The sequence below is a fragment of the Arachis hypogaea genome, chromosome 13, assembly GCF_003086295.3.
Source record: "Arachis hypogaea cultivar Tifrunner chromosome 13, arahy.Tifrunner.gnm2.J5K5, whole genome shotgun sequence".
NCBI lineage: Eukaryota > Viridiplantae > Streptophyta > Magnoliopsida > Fabales > Fabaceae > Arachis > Arachis hypogaea.
Window position 1 is genome coordinate 3,382,736 of NC_092048.1, and position 12,686 is coordinate 3,395,421.

General features: G+C 32.2%; 1 protein-coding gene across 1 annotated transcript; it reads left to right on the forward strand.

Moving 5' to 3' along the window:
- The first annotated feature begins 8,456 nt into the window (after positions 1-8,456).
- LOC112736499 (auxin response factor 10) lies at positions 8,457-12,387 on the forward strand. The gene is made up of 5 exons (XM_025785990.3): positions 8,457-9,251; positions 9,450-10,580; positions 10,862-11,712; positions 11,794-11,859; positions 12,074-12,387. Exons 2-5 carry the CDS (start codon positions 9,471-9,473, stop codon positions 12,153-12,155), a joined length of 2,109 nt encoding a protein of 702 aa, XP_025641775.1. The 5' UTR covers positions 8,457-9,251; positions 9,450-9,470; the 3' UTR covers positions 12,156-12,387.
- Positions 12,388-12,686: the final 299 nt, after the last annotated feature.

Here is a 12,686-nt window from a genome sequence, read left to right on the forward strand (position 1 = left end):
TAAAGCTATATATGTACCTAGTTTTTTTTTCCTTCAATATCCTCCAAACCTAGTAAGTCAACGACTAATTTCATCGCGAATTAAAATTCTATTTAAAGGTTTATTATTGGTTATTAAGATAGCGTTTGTTTTGAGGTACTGAGACTCAGTATCATGTTTGTTGATTTAGAAACTGATACTAAAATTTCTATCTCTGTCTCTAAAATTTCAGTATTTCAGTACCTCCAAAAAATAGGGACACAAGATACTAAGATTTTTAGAAATGGAGACTGAAACTTTAATAACATTTTATATCTAAAATACCCTCAATTCAATTAATTAATTCCAATTTTATCCTTTGTGTAAATTAAATTAGAGTTTCATTCTTGTTTCAATTTCTGTCTCCCATTTTGTACCAAACAGAATACTGAGATTTATTTCAATATCTGTCTCTTAGGTAGCGTTTGTTTTGAAGTACTGAGACAGAGACTGAGAGACTGGAATTCAGTATGATGTTTGTTGATTCAGAGACTGGTACTAAAATTTCTGTCTCAGTCTCTAAAATTTCAGTATTTCAGTACCTCCAAAAAGTGGAGACACAAGGGACTAAAATTTTTAAAGATGGAGACTGAAATTTTAATAACAATTTATACCTAAAATACCTTCATTTCAATTAATTAATTCCAATTTTACCTTTTGTACAAATTAAATTAGAATTTCATTCTTGTTTCAATTTCTGTCTCCCATTTTACACCAAACAGAATACTGAGATTTATTTCAATCTCTGTCTCTCAGTCTCAATCTTTCTGTCTCTGTCTCTCCACCAAAAGCTATCTTAGTCTCTATCTCTCAATCTCAGTCTTTCTGTTACTGTCTCTCCACCAAACACTACCTAATAGATTTATTGCATACTCAATACGAAATTTAAACTCCAACACTTACTTAACTCGGACTAGTAATTCACTAGATAAACCGAATCGATAAACATAAGAGATGAATTGGGTAGCAACATAGCATATGCTGCTGACTCAACATTGCAACTGTGTGGTAGAGATGGAACCATAATAGATGAAATTAAGTAGGTAATTAAGTAGTATAGTGCAATGGACCAATTGAGAATTGCTAATAATAAGTCCTATTTAGTGTTTTAAGTACGTGGTCCTTTATGTATTTGATTAGATGCCTCGCCAACTCGATCCACCACTTGATCCATGTAATCATCACCTTCCTCATTATTATTGTTTGTCGTGGCTTCTATTCAACAAGAGAGTAATCAAATAATCATTATTAGCTTCCTCATTATTCCCTTTGATATAAGTTTTCCTACTTGATTAATGTTATGCTTAGACATACATAATCTATTAATACGTATATATGACTTAATTAAAAACGTGACAACAAATATAAATTTATAGTATAAGTTCAGTTGTCGAGATTTAAAAAAAAAAAAATAACAAAACACATGTAGCAAAAGAAAACGAAATCCCAACAAAGAGCGAAAGTTGAGTTGATTTGTCAATTTTTGGGGACCCTAATCACCCAAACTTGCCATTAATTAGAAACATTTATTTGTTGCTCATTTTAATTTCCGATGCTACCCCAATATCATGGCCAATAATACAAAGTAAGTATAATTCTTCATTCAATGCTAACCAAAATTCATGTAAATAGCATACGATAGTCCACGTTAATTAAATTAAAGTGCATACACCTAATTAATAAATCTTCTCGTAGAATTCAATATATCACAATCACGAGTAGTTTTCTTCAAACTTATTTAAACTTGTATTTGGTTTTATATATAGAAGAAAAAAAAGCCTCCGTTTTATGTTATTTTTATTGATAATTTTATTTAGAGTTAAATTTTAATACATCAACAATCTAAAAATTTTGAATATAATTATTATTATTATTATTATTGAATATAATGATATTCAAGTAAGTAAAATATAATTTAGTATTGATTATTAATTATTGAAACTAAATTATTGAAAATGTTTTTTAATAGTAAAAGTAAGTTAATTGACTCCTCTTTTTTCCCCTTATTATATTCGTAAGATAGTGAAATTTACTATAATATATAGAAGAGTAAAATATAGTTTTTGTCCTTGACGTTTGGGGTAAATCTTAAAGTTGTCCCTAATGTTTCAATCGTTCCATTTAAGCCCTTAGCGTTTTAAAATTGACTCAATGTTGTCCTGCTGTTAGGGATTCGTTAACAGAATTGATGGCGGGACAAAATTGAGACGATTTTGAAATGTTAGGGACTTAAATAGGATGAAAACGTTAGGAACAAAAACGATACATAAAAATAAATTTTAATTTAATTTTAACTTTCAATAATATTAATTTTTCACTGTACATAGTATTCAATTATTTTTCAATTATATCTAAATAAATTAACTTAATCACATTACTTTCATTTTAAATAAATTTATTTTTTTATAATTTTAAAAAATTTTGATACATTAGAGACAAAAAGTATAATTTATATTTTATTGTATATATATTTTTTTTCTGCAAGTTTATATACTAGTCATTCTACAAACATTTCATGATAACTAAAATTTTTAAGAGTAAAATTATAAAAAAAATAATTTATTTAAAATGAAAGTAATATGATTAAGTGTAATTTACTTAGATGTGATTAAAAAAAATTGAATACTATGTATAGTAAAAAATTGATATTATTGAAGGATAAAATTAAAATTTATTTCTATGTATCATTTTTGTCCCCAACATTTTCGTCCTATTTAAGTCCCTAACGTTTCAAAATCGTCTCAATTTTGTCCCGCCGTTAATTCTGTTAACGGATCCCTAACAGCAGGACAATATTGAGTCAATTTTAAAATGTTTGGGACTTAAATAAGACAATTGAAACATTAAAAATAACTTTAAATATTAGGAACAAAAACAATACTTTACTCTATATAAAAAAAATAGAGTTAGCAAAACCTAATTCATAACCCATCAAAATATACTAGAATTGTAGCTTAAATTTTTGCTTTAATTAGCTTCAATTGATGGACTAAAATATATATAAAAATCCCAACCGATTACTATTAATGTAGGCATTGTCATGAATGAATAATACATTAGTGTTTTCCTTTTAATTTTGTTTTTATTTTTGAATTACAGCAAAGTATATAGTACTAATGTATAGTCAAATGTGGGACGGCAAAATGGGGCATTTGTTAAGTTTATGAGTATGACCTTTGATGAGGAGATATATAAGATTAGTAAGCTTGGTTCTTCAATCTCATTAAATTTCAATTCTATCTATTTATATATCTATCTACCTTGTGTTATACATTTTTCTTCTCTACATTCATTCTTTGCTCTCCATGTGTTTCCATCATTCAATTTTCGTCTCTAAATTGTCTCCATGCATGTTCTATGTCCAAGTCAATAACCATATAATAATGTTTATTAATTATTATCCAACAATTCTACTATACCTTTCCTTATATAAATCATTTCTGCATTTCTACTTTTTAGAGAGTATATAATTTATGACATAAGAATATATCAAATTTTATATGATTAAAAGGTTTAGATTTTATTGTTTCTCAATTCTTTTAAGTTAATGAAGTAGTGTTAACATGATGAACACCAATAATTTAGTTTTGTACATTTAATTTTTTGTAAGAGATATTGCATATATATTTTAATTTCACATATATTTCAACTATTTTCCTGCCCTGTTATATTATACCATAGAAAATTTCTTATTTATTCTATGGTATAAATTAATTTCTTTCTTATTTCTTATTATTCAGATGAATTTTTATGAATTTAAAAAAAAAAGTAGTTTTATGTTTGAAATATTTCATATAATTTTTTTATCTAATAATAATTATATTTGAGTATAAAAATATAAAAATATTTATTTATTTATTATATTAAAAATATCTATTTTTAAATAAAAAATCTTTTAAAAAAATATAAATTATAATTTTTAAAAATAACTTTTTTAATATTTTTATTTTTATTATTAATTTATTTTATATAAAATTACCAAATTTAAGGATAAAAAGATTTATTTTTATAATAATAATTATAAAAATTTGTATCAAAATTTAAATTTTTTAAATATATATTTTATATTTAATTATTTTTATCATATTTTTAAATTTTTTTATCAGTAATATAAATTTTTAAATATCTTTTAAATAGTTTATTTTTTTAAATATTAAATATTTGTTTTTGACCTTTTTAAAAAATTAAACACGAAACTTTAAGTACAGTACCAATGACTCCGAGTAGATATATAAAAAAAGGTGGCAGTGTCTGACTCGTCACCTAATTCTTCATCACCATTGATGTGTTGTACGTACTTAGAGCAATGCTGACTCTATTTGATTATTGATGAACTTTTTTGCATGCATTAGCGAGGCATCAGAAGATTCTCATCAGAAAATTTTAAAATAATAATAATAATAATAATAATAATAATAATAATAATAATATTCTTTCAAACTTTTTGTGACTGCCTACTATTATCTTTTGTCAGATTATGCTTTGCTTTAATTTCCATTTGTTATGTCATCAAACTCAATTAATTAACCAGTACTAACTTACCATTTCCTTTTTCTTTAGAATAGAATTTACATTATTTTATTTATTACTAAATAAAATATAAAAAATAATTTTAAATAGCCTTTACATTTTATTTTTTGGTTAAGAGAATACAATAAGTTACATAACTCTTAGGTAGTATTTGATAGAGAGACAAAGATTGAAAGACTTATATTGAGAGACAGAAACCGAAATAAATTTCAATATTTTGTTTGGTGTAAAGTGGGAGAAAGAAATTGAAACAAGAATGAAGTTCTAATTTAATTTGTACAAAAGGTAAAATTAGAATTAATTAATTGAAATGAGGGTATTTTAGGTATAAAATGTTATTAAAGTTTCAGTCTCTATCTCTAAAAATTTCAATCTCTTGTGTCCCCACTTTTTAGAAGTACTAAAATTCTAAAATTTTAAAAACAGAAATAAAAATTTTAGTACTAGTCTCTAAACCAATAAATATAATACTGAGTCTCAGTTTTTTAATCTCTGTCCCAGTTCCTTAAAACAACGCTACCTTAAAAACAAATTTAGTCATTGTTGTATAGAAGCTATATAAATAGTTATTTTAAAATTAATCAGGTAAAATATATTATGAATAAATTCTACCAACATGGTGCTATATTGGTGAGGTGCTATATTTTAATCAATTATTCCCTTTGAGAAAGGAATATTTCCATTTAATAATAAGGAAAAAGGAATAATTCCATAAAAAGAGAAAAAATACATTAGGTGGGAAAAAGCATGCGGTGGCATTCATGTTACAATTTCATGAATAATTAGCTTCAAAAATTGTTATTTCTTGACAATATATTCCCCAACCCACTTTGCTTGGTAGCAAATTAAATGAAATTATGAAACACTGCTATCTGTTCTCAATAAAAACAAAGAATCATTGTATAGTTAAGAATTTCACAATCAACTCATACTTTTTGTTGTCTTGTTCTGTTAATTATAAAGATGGTTTTTCTTTAACGAATAAAATTATGAAAAGTGTCAAATCATTATTAAGTAACTATTTACAGTGATAGTAACGCACTACTATTTTGTTTTCTTTGTTCATATAAAATTATGATGAAAAGCTTTAAAACTATTTTATTTTTGTTATATTTTTAAGTTATTTTTGTAAGTAATATAAAATTTTAAACATTTTTTTAGTAATTTATCTATTATTAATCAATGCCCTAATTAATTTTACAAGATTGTTGAACTCCAATAACTTCTTAGGAGTTTTGAGTCAAATTATCAATTTAAGAAATTTAATTAGCCCTTCTTAAAATTAGAGAACTAAATTAATTTATCGGTTGAATTTTGAGAACTAAATAATTTAATAAATTTGACTAAATTTAATTAGTCCAATTCGAATTACTATGTGTACGTATGTGTATGTAATTCAAATCACTTATTCGAATTAGTGTGGTGTAATTTAAATCAGGTTGATTTGAATTAGTAGGTGTGTGCTTGTGTAGTTAATTCAAATTATATGAAAATAAAGTTCGAATTAAACTGATTCGAACTATATAGAAATGTAGACTGATAGATTTATGAACTAATTTTTAACTTGGCTGATTCATGTAATTTTTATCCCTTTGGTTTAAATAAGTGATTTGCCCATTTTATAATTTTTACTATAAAAAACCCAATTGAGCCAAGGGCTGAGCAAAATTACTCATATCCGCCAAATCAAATATTGATACATCATTCCACCAGAACACATTTTTATATAATTCGAAACAATAAGTTTCGAACTAGATATACACGTAATTCGAATTGAGTGAATTCGAAATACTCCCAAACACTAAAACCATGTAATTCGAATCAATTAGTAACGAATTATGCATGCAGAATCTCACGTAATTCGAATCAATAAGATTCGAACTAGGTAATGGTAAATCGAATGATATTAATTCGAATTAGTAAGAAATTGTGTGGAAGTACATTTTTCGAGTTATTGATTCGAATTATAACTCCTTGGTAATTCGAATTGATTGGATTCGAATTATATATATATGGTGCGCATCAAGTTGATTCGATTTAGTGTGGAGTGGAGCTCTATATATATGCAGCGAACTCGTGGAGCTGTGAACAAAGAGGTGTGATGGCTAGTGAGGATAGTTTTCTAGTGCTAGTACACCATAGAGGATCGATTAAGAGAAAAACTCGCCCTGGCGTGAAGTTCACTGATAAGGATCCTCTATGTATTGTCGTGAGTCCCTCGACCAGCTACGATGCTCTCGTTAGCTCCGTGTTTGTCAAGCTTGGTCTGGAAGGAGTGAAAAGGGTTAAGAAGTTTTTCTATCGCATTCCAACCACGGTTCTCCATGATACGGTGAAGTATGATTGTTTCACCATCGGGAGTGACGAGGACTTGCAGGTCATGTTTCTTTCTCGTAGGCAGTTTCCCGAGGTGAGGACACCAGAACTGTTGGCAAAGTTGGTTGACGTGGTATCAAACTCGGGTGGGTCGAACCGCAATGCCAACACTATAGCCACGGTGGCCGGTTCAAGCTCGAGACCTGCGGTTGCTTCCTCCTCCATTCCAGTGTATGAGCCAGCGGTCCAACTTGCCGCCTCCCCATCGTTTGCTGTTGATCTCAGCGGCAATGTTGGAGACGAGGTTGGATATGGGGAACATCTTCCGACCGACGTACGGTGTCCTACACCGGCTGGAGTGGGAGAGGGATTGTTTGATGATGCAGATGACGATGATGTCGAGCGGGATCTTATCGCCGATGAAAGCGGCAATGATGTTGGAGCGGGCGATCCGATAAGGGCTACTGGTGGATCTAGTTCTGGCACACAGCAGTATCCACCCCATTTTTCATCTTTGGACCTGGAAGCCATGAGACAGGATGATTATCCTGGGCAGCTTGCTGGATTTGGCGCCAGGGATACAGAAGGGTCCGCCGGTATGACAGAGTTCCAGGTTGGTCAACAATTTCAGGACAAAGATGAGGCGCTGTTGAGTGTGAAGACGTACAGCATCCGCCGAGGGGTACAGTACAAGGTAGTTGAGTCTGACTATCGAAGGTACGTGGGAAAGTGTTCAGAGTTTGGGAATGGGTGCACATGGTTGATTCGGTTGAGTCTCCGGCAACGTAAGGGCATCTGGGAAGTCAAGTCTCCACCATCCTAAACCGTTAACAAAAACCACTATCATAAAACCACTATCATAAACCCACCATAACATAAACCACTATCATAAAACCACTATCATAACATAAAACACTATGAACAGCGCAACATCAGATACCACTAACCTCGTCGTTGATCACCCCGGCGATATGAGCAACTCCATCCAGACGGTAAAGCCTCCCCAGATCGTCCCCCATCGCCTGAATATGCCGATCCGGTGAATCTCGGCCCGAATGTTGGTCGTTTTCTCTGGGATTTGGTGGGGTATGAGAATGAGAAAGTGATTCGAATGAACTTGGTTCGAACTCCTTATATAGGCGAGTTCATTGTAATTCGAAACGAATCAATTCGAATTACTTAGAGTAGCCAAATGCACATAATTCGAATCGATTAGATTCGAACTCCTCTCACTTGTCCTTCTCCTGGTAATTCGAGTTAATAAGATTCGAACTTCTCTCTCATAATTCGAATTAAGTTCACTCGAATTAGTTGATTTTTTTCGCGCTTAATTCGTTACTAATTGATTCGAATTACATGGTTTTAGTGTTTGGGAGTATTTCGAATTCACTCAATTCGAATTACGTGTATATCTAGTTCGAAACCTATTGTTTCGAATTATATAAAAATGTGTTCTGGTGAAATGTTGTATCATTATTTGATTTGGCGGATATGGGTAATTTTGCTCAGCCCTTGGCTTAATTGGGTTTTTTACCCTCAATTTTATTTATTAAATATATATATATATATATATTAAATTATTAATGGTCCTTGAAGTATAGTTGATTCAGCTATGAGGTAGGTAGCAACACTAGCACTGCTCTTGTACCAAAAGAATCGTGATATTTTCTGACATGATATCATCACGTAATGTTAATAACTTGCATCTTTACAATATCATATGCTCATAATTATATATATTTAATTAATTATTTATTTATTTAAAACAATTAAGTTCTGTCTGAGCTCATTGTTTGGCTTGGTTACTTATTTTGTTAATAGTTTCTGTCGCGTGTGTGAGAGAGAACAACCAAAAACTTGTTCCTTTCTCTCTCTCTCTCTTTCTTTGGGATCTCAAGAATTCAGATGAATGAATGAATGAATGAATGAATATGAAGGTCTTGTGATACCCTTCAGAAGAAGACACGATTCCATTATTTTGACTCAGATTTTCTCTGCTTTCAACTCTCAAAAGCTCTTCCTTTTTTTTTTGTTTTGTTTTCTTCTGTTCTGAGATTCTGCAAAGTGCAAAACTTTTTCAACTTTTTGGTTGAGTGAACCAGAAGAAAACCATTGGGCTTAGTTTATTTTCCATCTTCCCTTAGAATTGAAAGGAAAAAAAACAGTGTTTTTAAAACTGTTGAGTGTCTTGTCTCTTCTGAACCGCTCTCTGTTTCTGCTTCTTCTCCTTCTTTTGTTCTTGTTCATTTCATCATCAACAACGTGTCAATGGCGCGCATGGGAACAACGTGATTTATAGAGACACCTTGCGTCAAAGTTGTTATCTTTCTTTTGTTGGGTGCAAACGGTGGAAGCAAACAGACACAGTTTTTTCGCCACATTTTAAGGTATTAACCCACCCACAACAAATAATAATAAAGACTCTGTTTTCAGATACTTACCATGCTCTGTTTGAGTGTTTTCTTCGCTTCACTTGTTTCTCTGTTCAAAAGTGAAAATTCCATTTTGGATCACAAAATCAGAAACATTATTCACTCACCATTCACCAACACTGTTTGATCAAACTTTGTTTTTGGTTTTAACAGAGTTTGCAGCGAAGAAGAGAAATGAAGGAAGGTGAGAAGAGCTTGGATCCGCAGCTATGGCATGCGTGTGCAGGTTCCATGGTTCAGATGCCTCAAGTGAACTCGAAAGTTTTCTACTTTCCACAAGGGCATGCAGAACACGCTCAAACCGCCATTGATCTCTCAACTCCTTCTTTGAGGGTTCCACCACTCATCCCTTGCAGGGTTGCAACAGTGAGATTCATGGCTGACCCTGAAACAGATGAAGTTTTCGCAAAGATAAAGCTTGTTCCACTGAAAAGTTCAGAGCTTGATCAAAACGACAACACCTTGGAGGGTGAAGTTGTTGTGGAGAATCAAGAAAAGCCTGCATCTTTTGCAAAGACTTTGACCCAATCTGATGCTAACAATGGTGGGGGTTTCTCAGTCCCTCGTTACTGTGCAGAAACCATCTTCCCCCGGCTCGATTACTCGGCGGAGCCGCCGGTTCAGACGGTGGTGGCAAAGGATGTTCATGGTGAGCTATGGAAGTTTAGGCATATATATAGAGGTACACCAAGGAGGCACTTGCTTACAACTGGTTGGAGCACTTTTGTTAATCAGAAGAAGCTTGTAGCTGGTGATTCTGTGGTGTTTCTGAGGGCTGAAAATGGTGATCTTTGTGTTGGGATTAGGAGGGCAAAAAGGGGAATTGGAATTGGAATTGGTGGTGGTTGTGAGGGTTCATCTTTGTGGAGTTCAGCTTCTTCTGGTAATGGTAATAGTAATGGAGGGCCTTATGGAGCATTGTCAATGTTCTTGAGAGAGGAGAACAACAAGCTTTTAAGGAATAGTAACGGAAGGTGTTCTTATTCTTCTTCTTCTTCTTCTTCAAGGGTGAGAGCTGAAGATGTTGTGGAAGCTGTGTCAATGGCTGCAAGGAACCAAGCATTTGAGGTTGTGTATTCTCCAAGGGCAAGCACTCCTGAGTTCTGCATTAAGGCTTCTTCTGTGAGTGATGCAATGAGGATCCAATGGTGTTCTGGCATGAGGTTCAAGATGCCCTTTGAGACTGAGGATTCTTCTAGGATCAGCTGGTTCATGGGGACTGTTGCTTCCGTTCAGGTTGCTGATCCTATCCGCTGGCCGAATTCGCCTTGGCGAATTCTTCAGGTAACTTAACTCTCTCATGTGTCTTTGGAGATCTATTGTTCTTTCTCAATGTTGGTTCTAAAATGTGAATGTATATATATGTTTGAAATGGAGTACTTGGATAGAGTCAAACCTTTTAGGTTCCCAAGTGATAGATATTGCATAAAACACATTGAAACCACTGATACCATGTCATGAAATCATTCCTTCCAAAAACTTAAGCACATGAATGGTTATATCTCGAACATTGAATTCACACACCATAGAGAATTTCTTGATTAGTCTTCCTATTTCACCTGCAGGTTACTTGGGATGAGCCTGATTTGCTACAAAATGTGAAGAGAGTTAGTCCATGGTTGGTTGAATTGGTATCAAACATGCCAATCATCAATATCTCGCCATTCTCTCCACCAAGGAAGAAGTTGAGGTTTCCTCAGCACCCAGACTTCCCTCAGGACATTCAGTTCACATCGTTACCAACGTTTCCGGGCAATTATATCGGGCCGAATAGCCCCATGTATTGTTTATCTGAAAACGCTCCCGCAAGCATACAGGGAACCAGGCATGCTCAAATCGGAATATCTCTTTCAGATTTCCACCTCAGCAATAAACTGCAGTTGGGGCTGCTTCCAACTAGTATCCATCGGCTCGATGTTCATAACCGCGACATGACCAACCATGATAAGAGCAAAGAGAGCTTATCATGCTTGCTCACCATGGGAAAATCCAACAAGAGTCTGGAGAATTCTGATAACAATGTTAAGACACACCAGTTTTTGCTTTTTGGTCAGCCTATTCTCACTGAGCAACAAATCTCTCGAACCGGAAAAGACTCGCCGGACGAGACTAAGATCAAAGAGAAGTGCTTCTTAGGTGAAGCTAAATTTGCAGTTTCACAGCACATTCCACCAGGAAAAGCTTCTAATGCTGCCGAGTTTTCGTGGCAAATCGGCTTGGAAACTAGCCATTGCAAGGTTTTCTTGGAATCAGAAGATGTAGGAAGAACCTTAGACCTATCAAGCCTTGGTTCATATGAAGAACTCTATAGAAAACTGGCCAACATGTTTGATATGGAACGATCTGAGATCTTCAACCATGTTCTTTACCGCGACGAAACAAGTGCTGTTAAGAAAATTGGAGAAGAACCCTTCAGGTATAACACTATTACCATTCATGGTTTTAGTCCAAAAATGTTCTTATATATACATTGAATCAATTTTTCATCTCAATGTAGTGAATTCATGAAGACAGCAAAAAGATTGACAATTCTTATGGATTCAAGCAGCAAAAATATTAGAAGGTAACAGAGAAAGTTCTGCTCAAATTTATTACTAATGCGAATCGAAGTGATAAGGACTGAAATTGAATATTTTCTTTGTTCTTGTTAGTATATTATTTGAGAAAATTAAATACTAATAATATAATCTATCATGAAGTGGAAAAAGTTACATTTTTAAAGGAAATATCCCAAAATTTTGATGTAAATTTTTTCTTAATCTAAATCTTTATGGCAGGGCATGGATTACAGGGAGTCGCAGTGGTGAACATGGAATTGATGCATCAAACAAAACTGGTCCTCTTAGCATATTTGTTTAAAAAATTAATAAGACTTAAGATATATTTGTATTTTTGAGAAGTTAAAGTGACTTGAATTTGAAAAAGAACTAAATATCTTTTTCTTATATATATAAATTTAAAGTTGGTATGTTGTTCTATCAAGTGTACAAATAATAATGATGCAACTATGCAAGCTAGCATCATGGTCAATGATTATTACTATTGTAACTATATGGTTATGGTTATATATTAACCAAATATTTGGACCCTATTTGTTTTTTTATTATTTGTGAAATTATGATAATGGCTTAAGTGTATCCAGATCAGAAGTGAGTAGTATGTGTAGTACATGACCATAATGATTATTTAATGTTGTGTGGGGCATGCATAGAATTAGAGGGGTCATGTGAGCTTGTGGTAATGTCTGCCATTTAATAACACTTTCATGTGTAGCTTTCTTTAGAAATTAGCATATGATGATGTTAGCTCATTTATTATTATTATTATTATTATTATTATTATTAGAAAATTAATTTTTTAGTCAATACCAATTAATTTTTTGAAATTTTT

What these genes read in the sequence shown, in the direction of transcription:
- LOC112736499 (XM_025785990.3), top strand. Translation starts at nt 9,471, where the DNA reads ATGAAGGAAGGTGAGAAGAGCTTGGATCCGCAGCTATGGCATGCGTGT. An exon ending in CGCCTTGGCGAATTCTTCAG is followed by an intron (nt 10,581 to 10,861) that starts GTAACTTAACTC and finishes TTTCACCTGCAG; the next exon opens with GTTACTTGGGATGAGCCTGA. An exon ending in ATTGGAGAAGAACCCTTCAG is followed by an intron (nt 11,713 to 11,793) that starts GTATAACACTAT and finishes ATCTCAATGTAG; the next exon opens with TGAATTCATGAAGACAGCAA.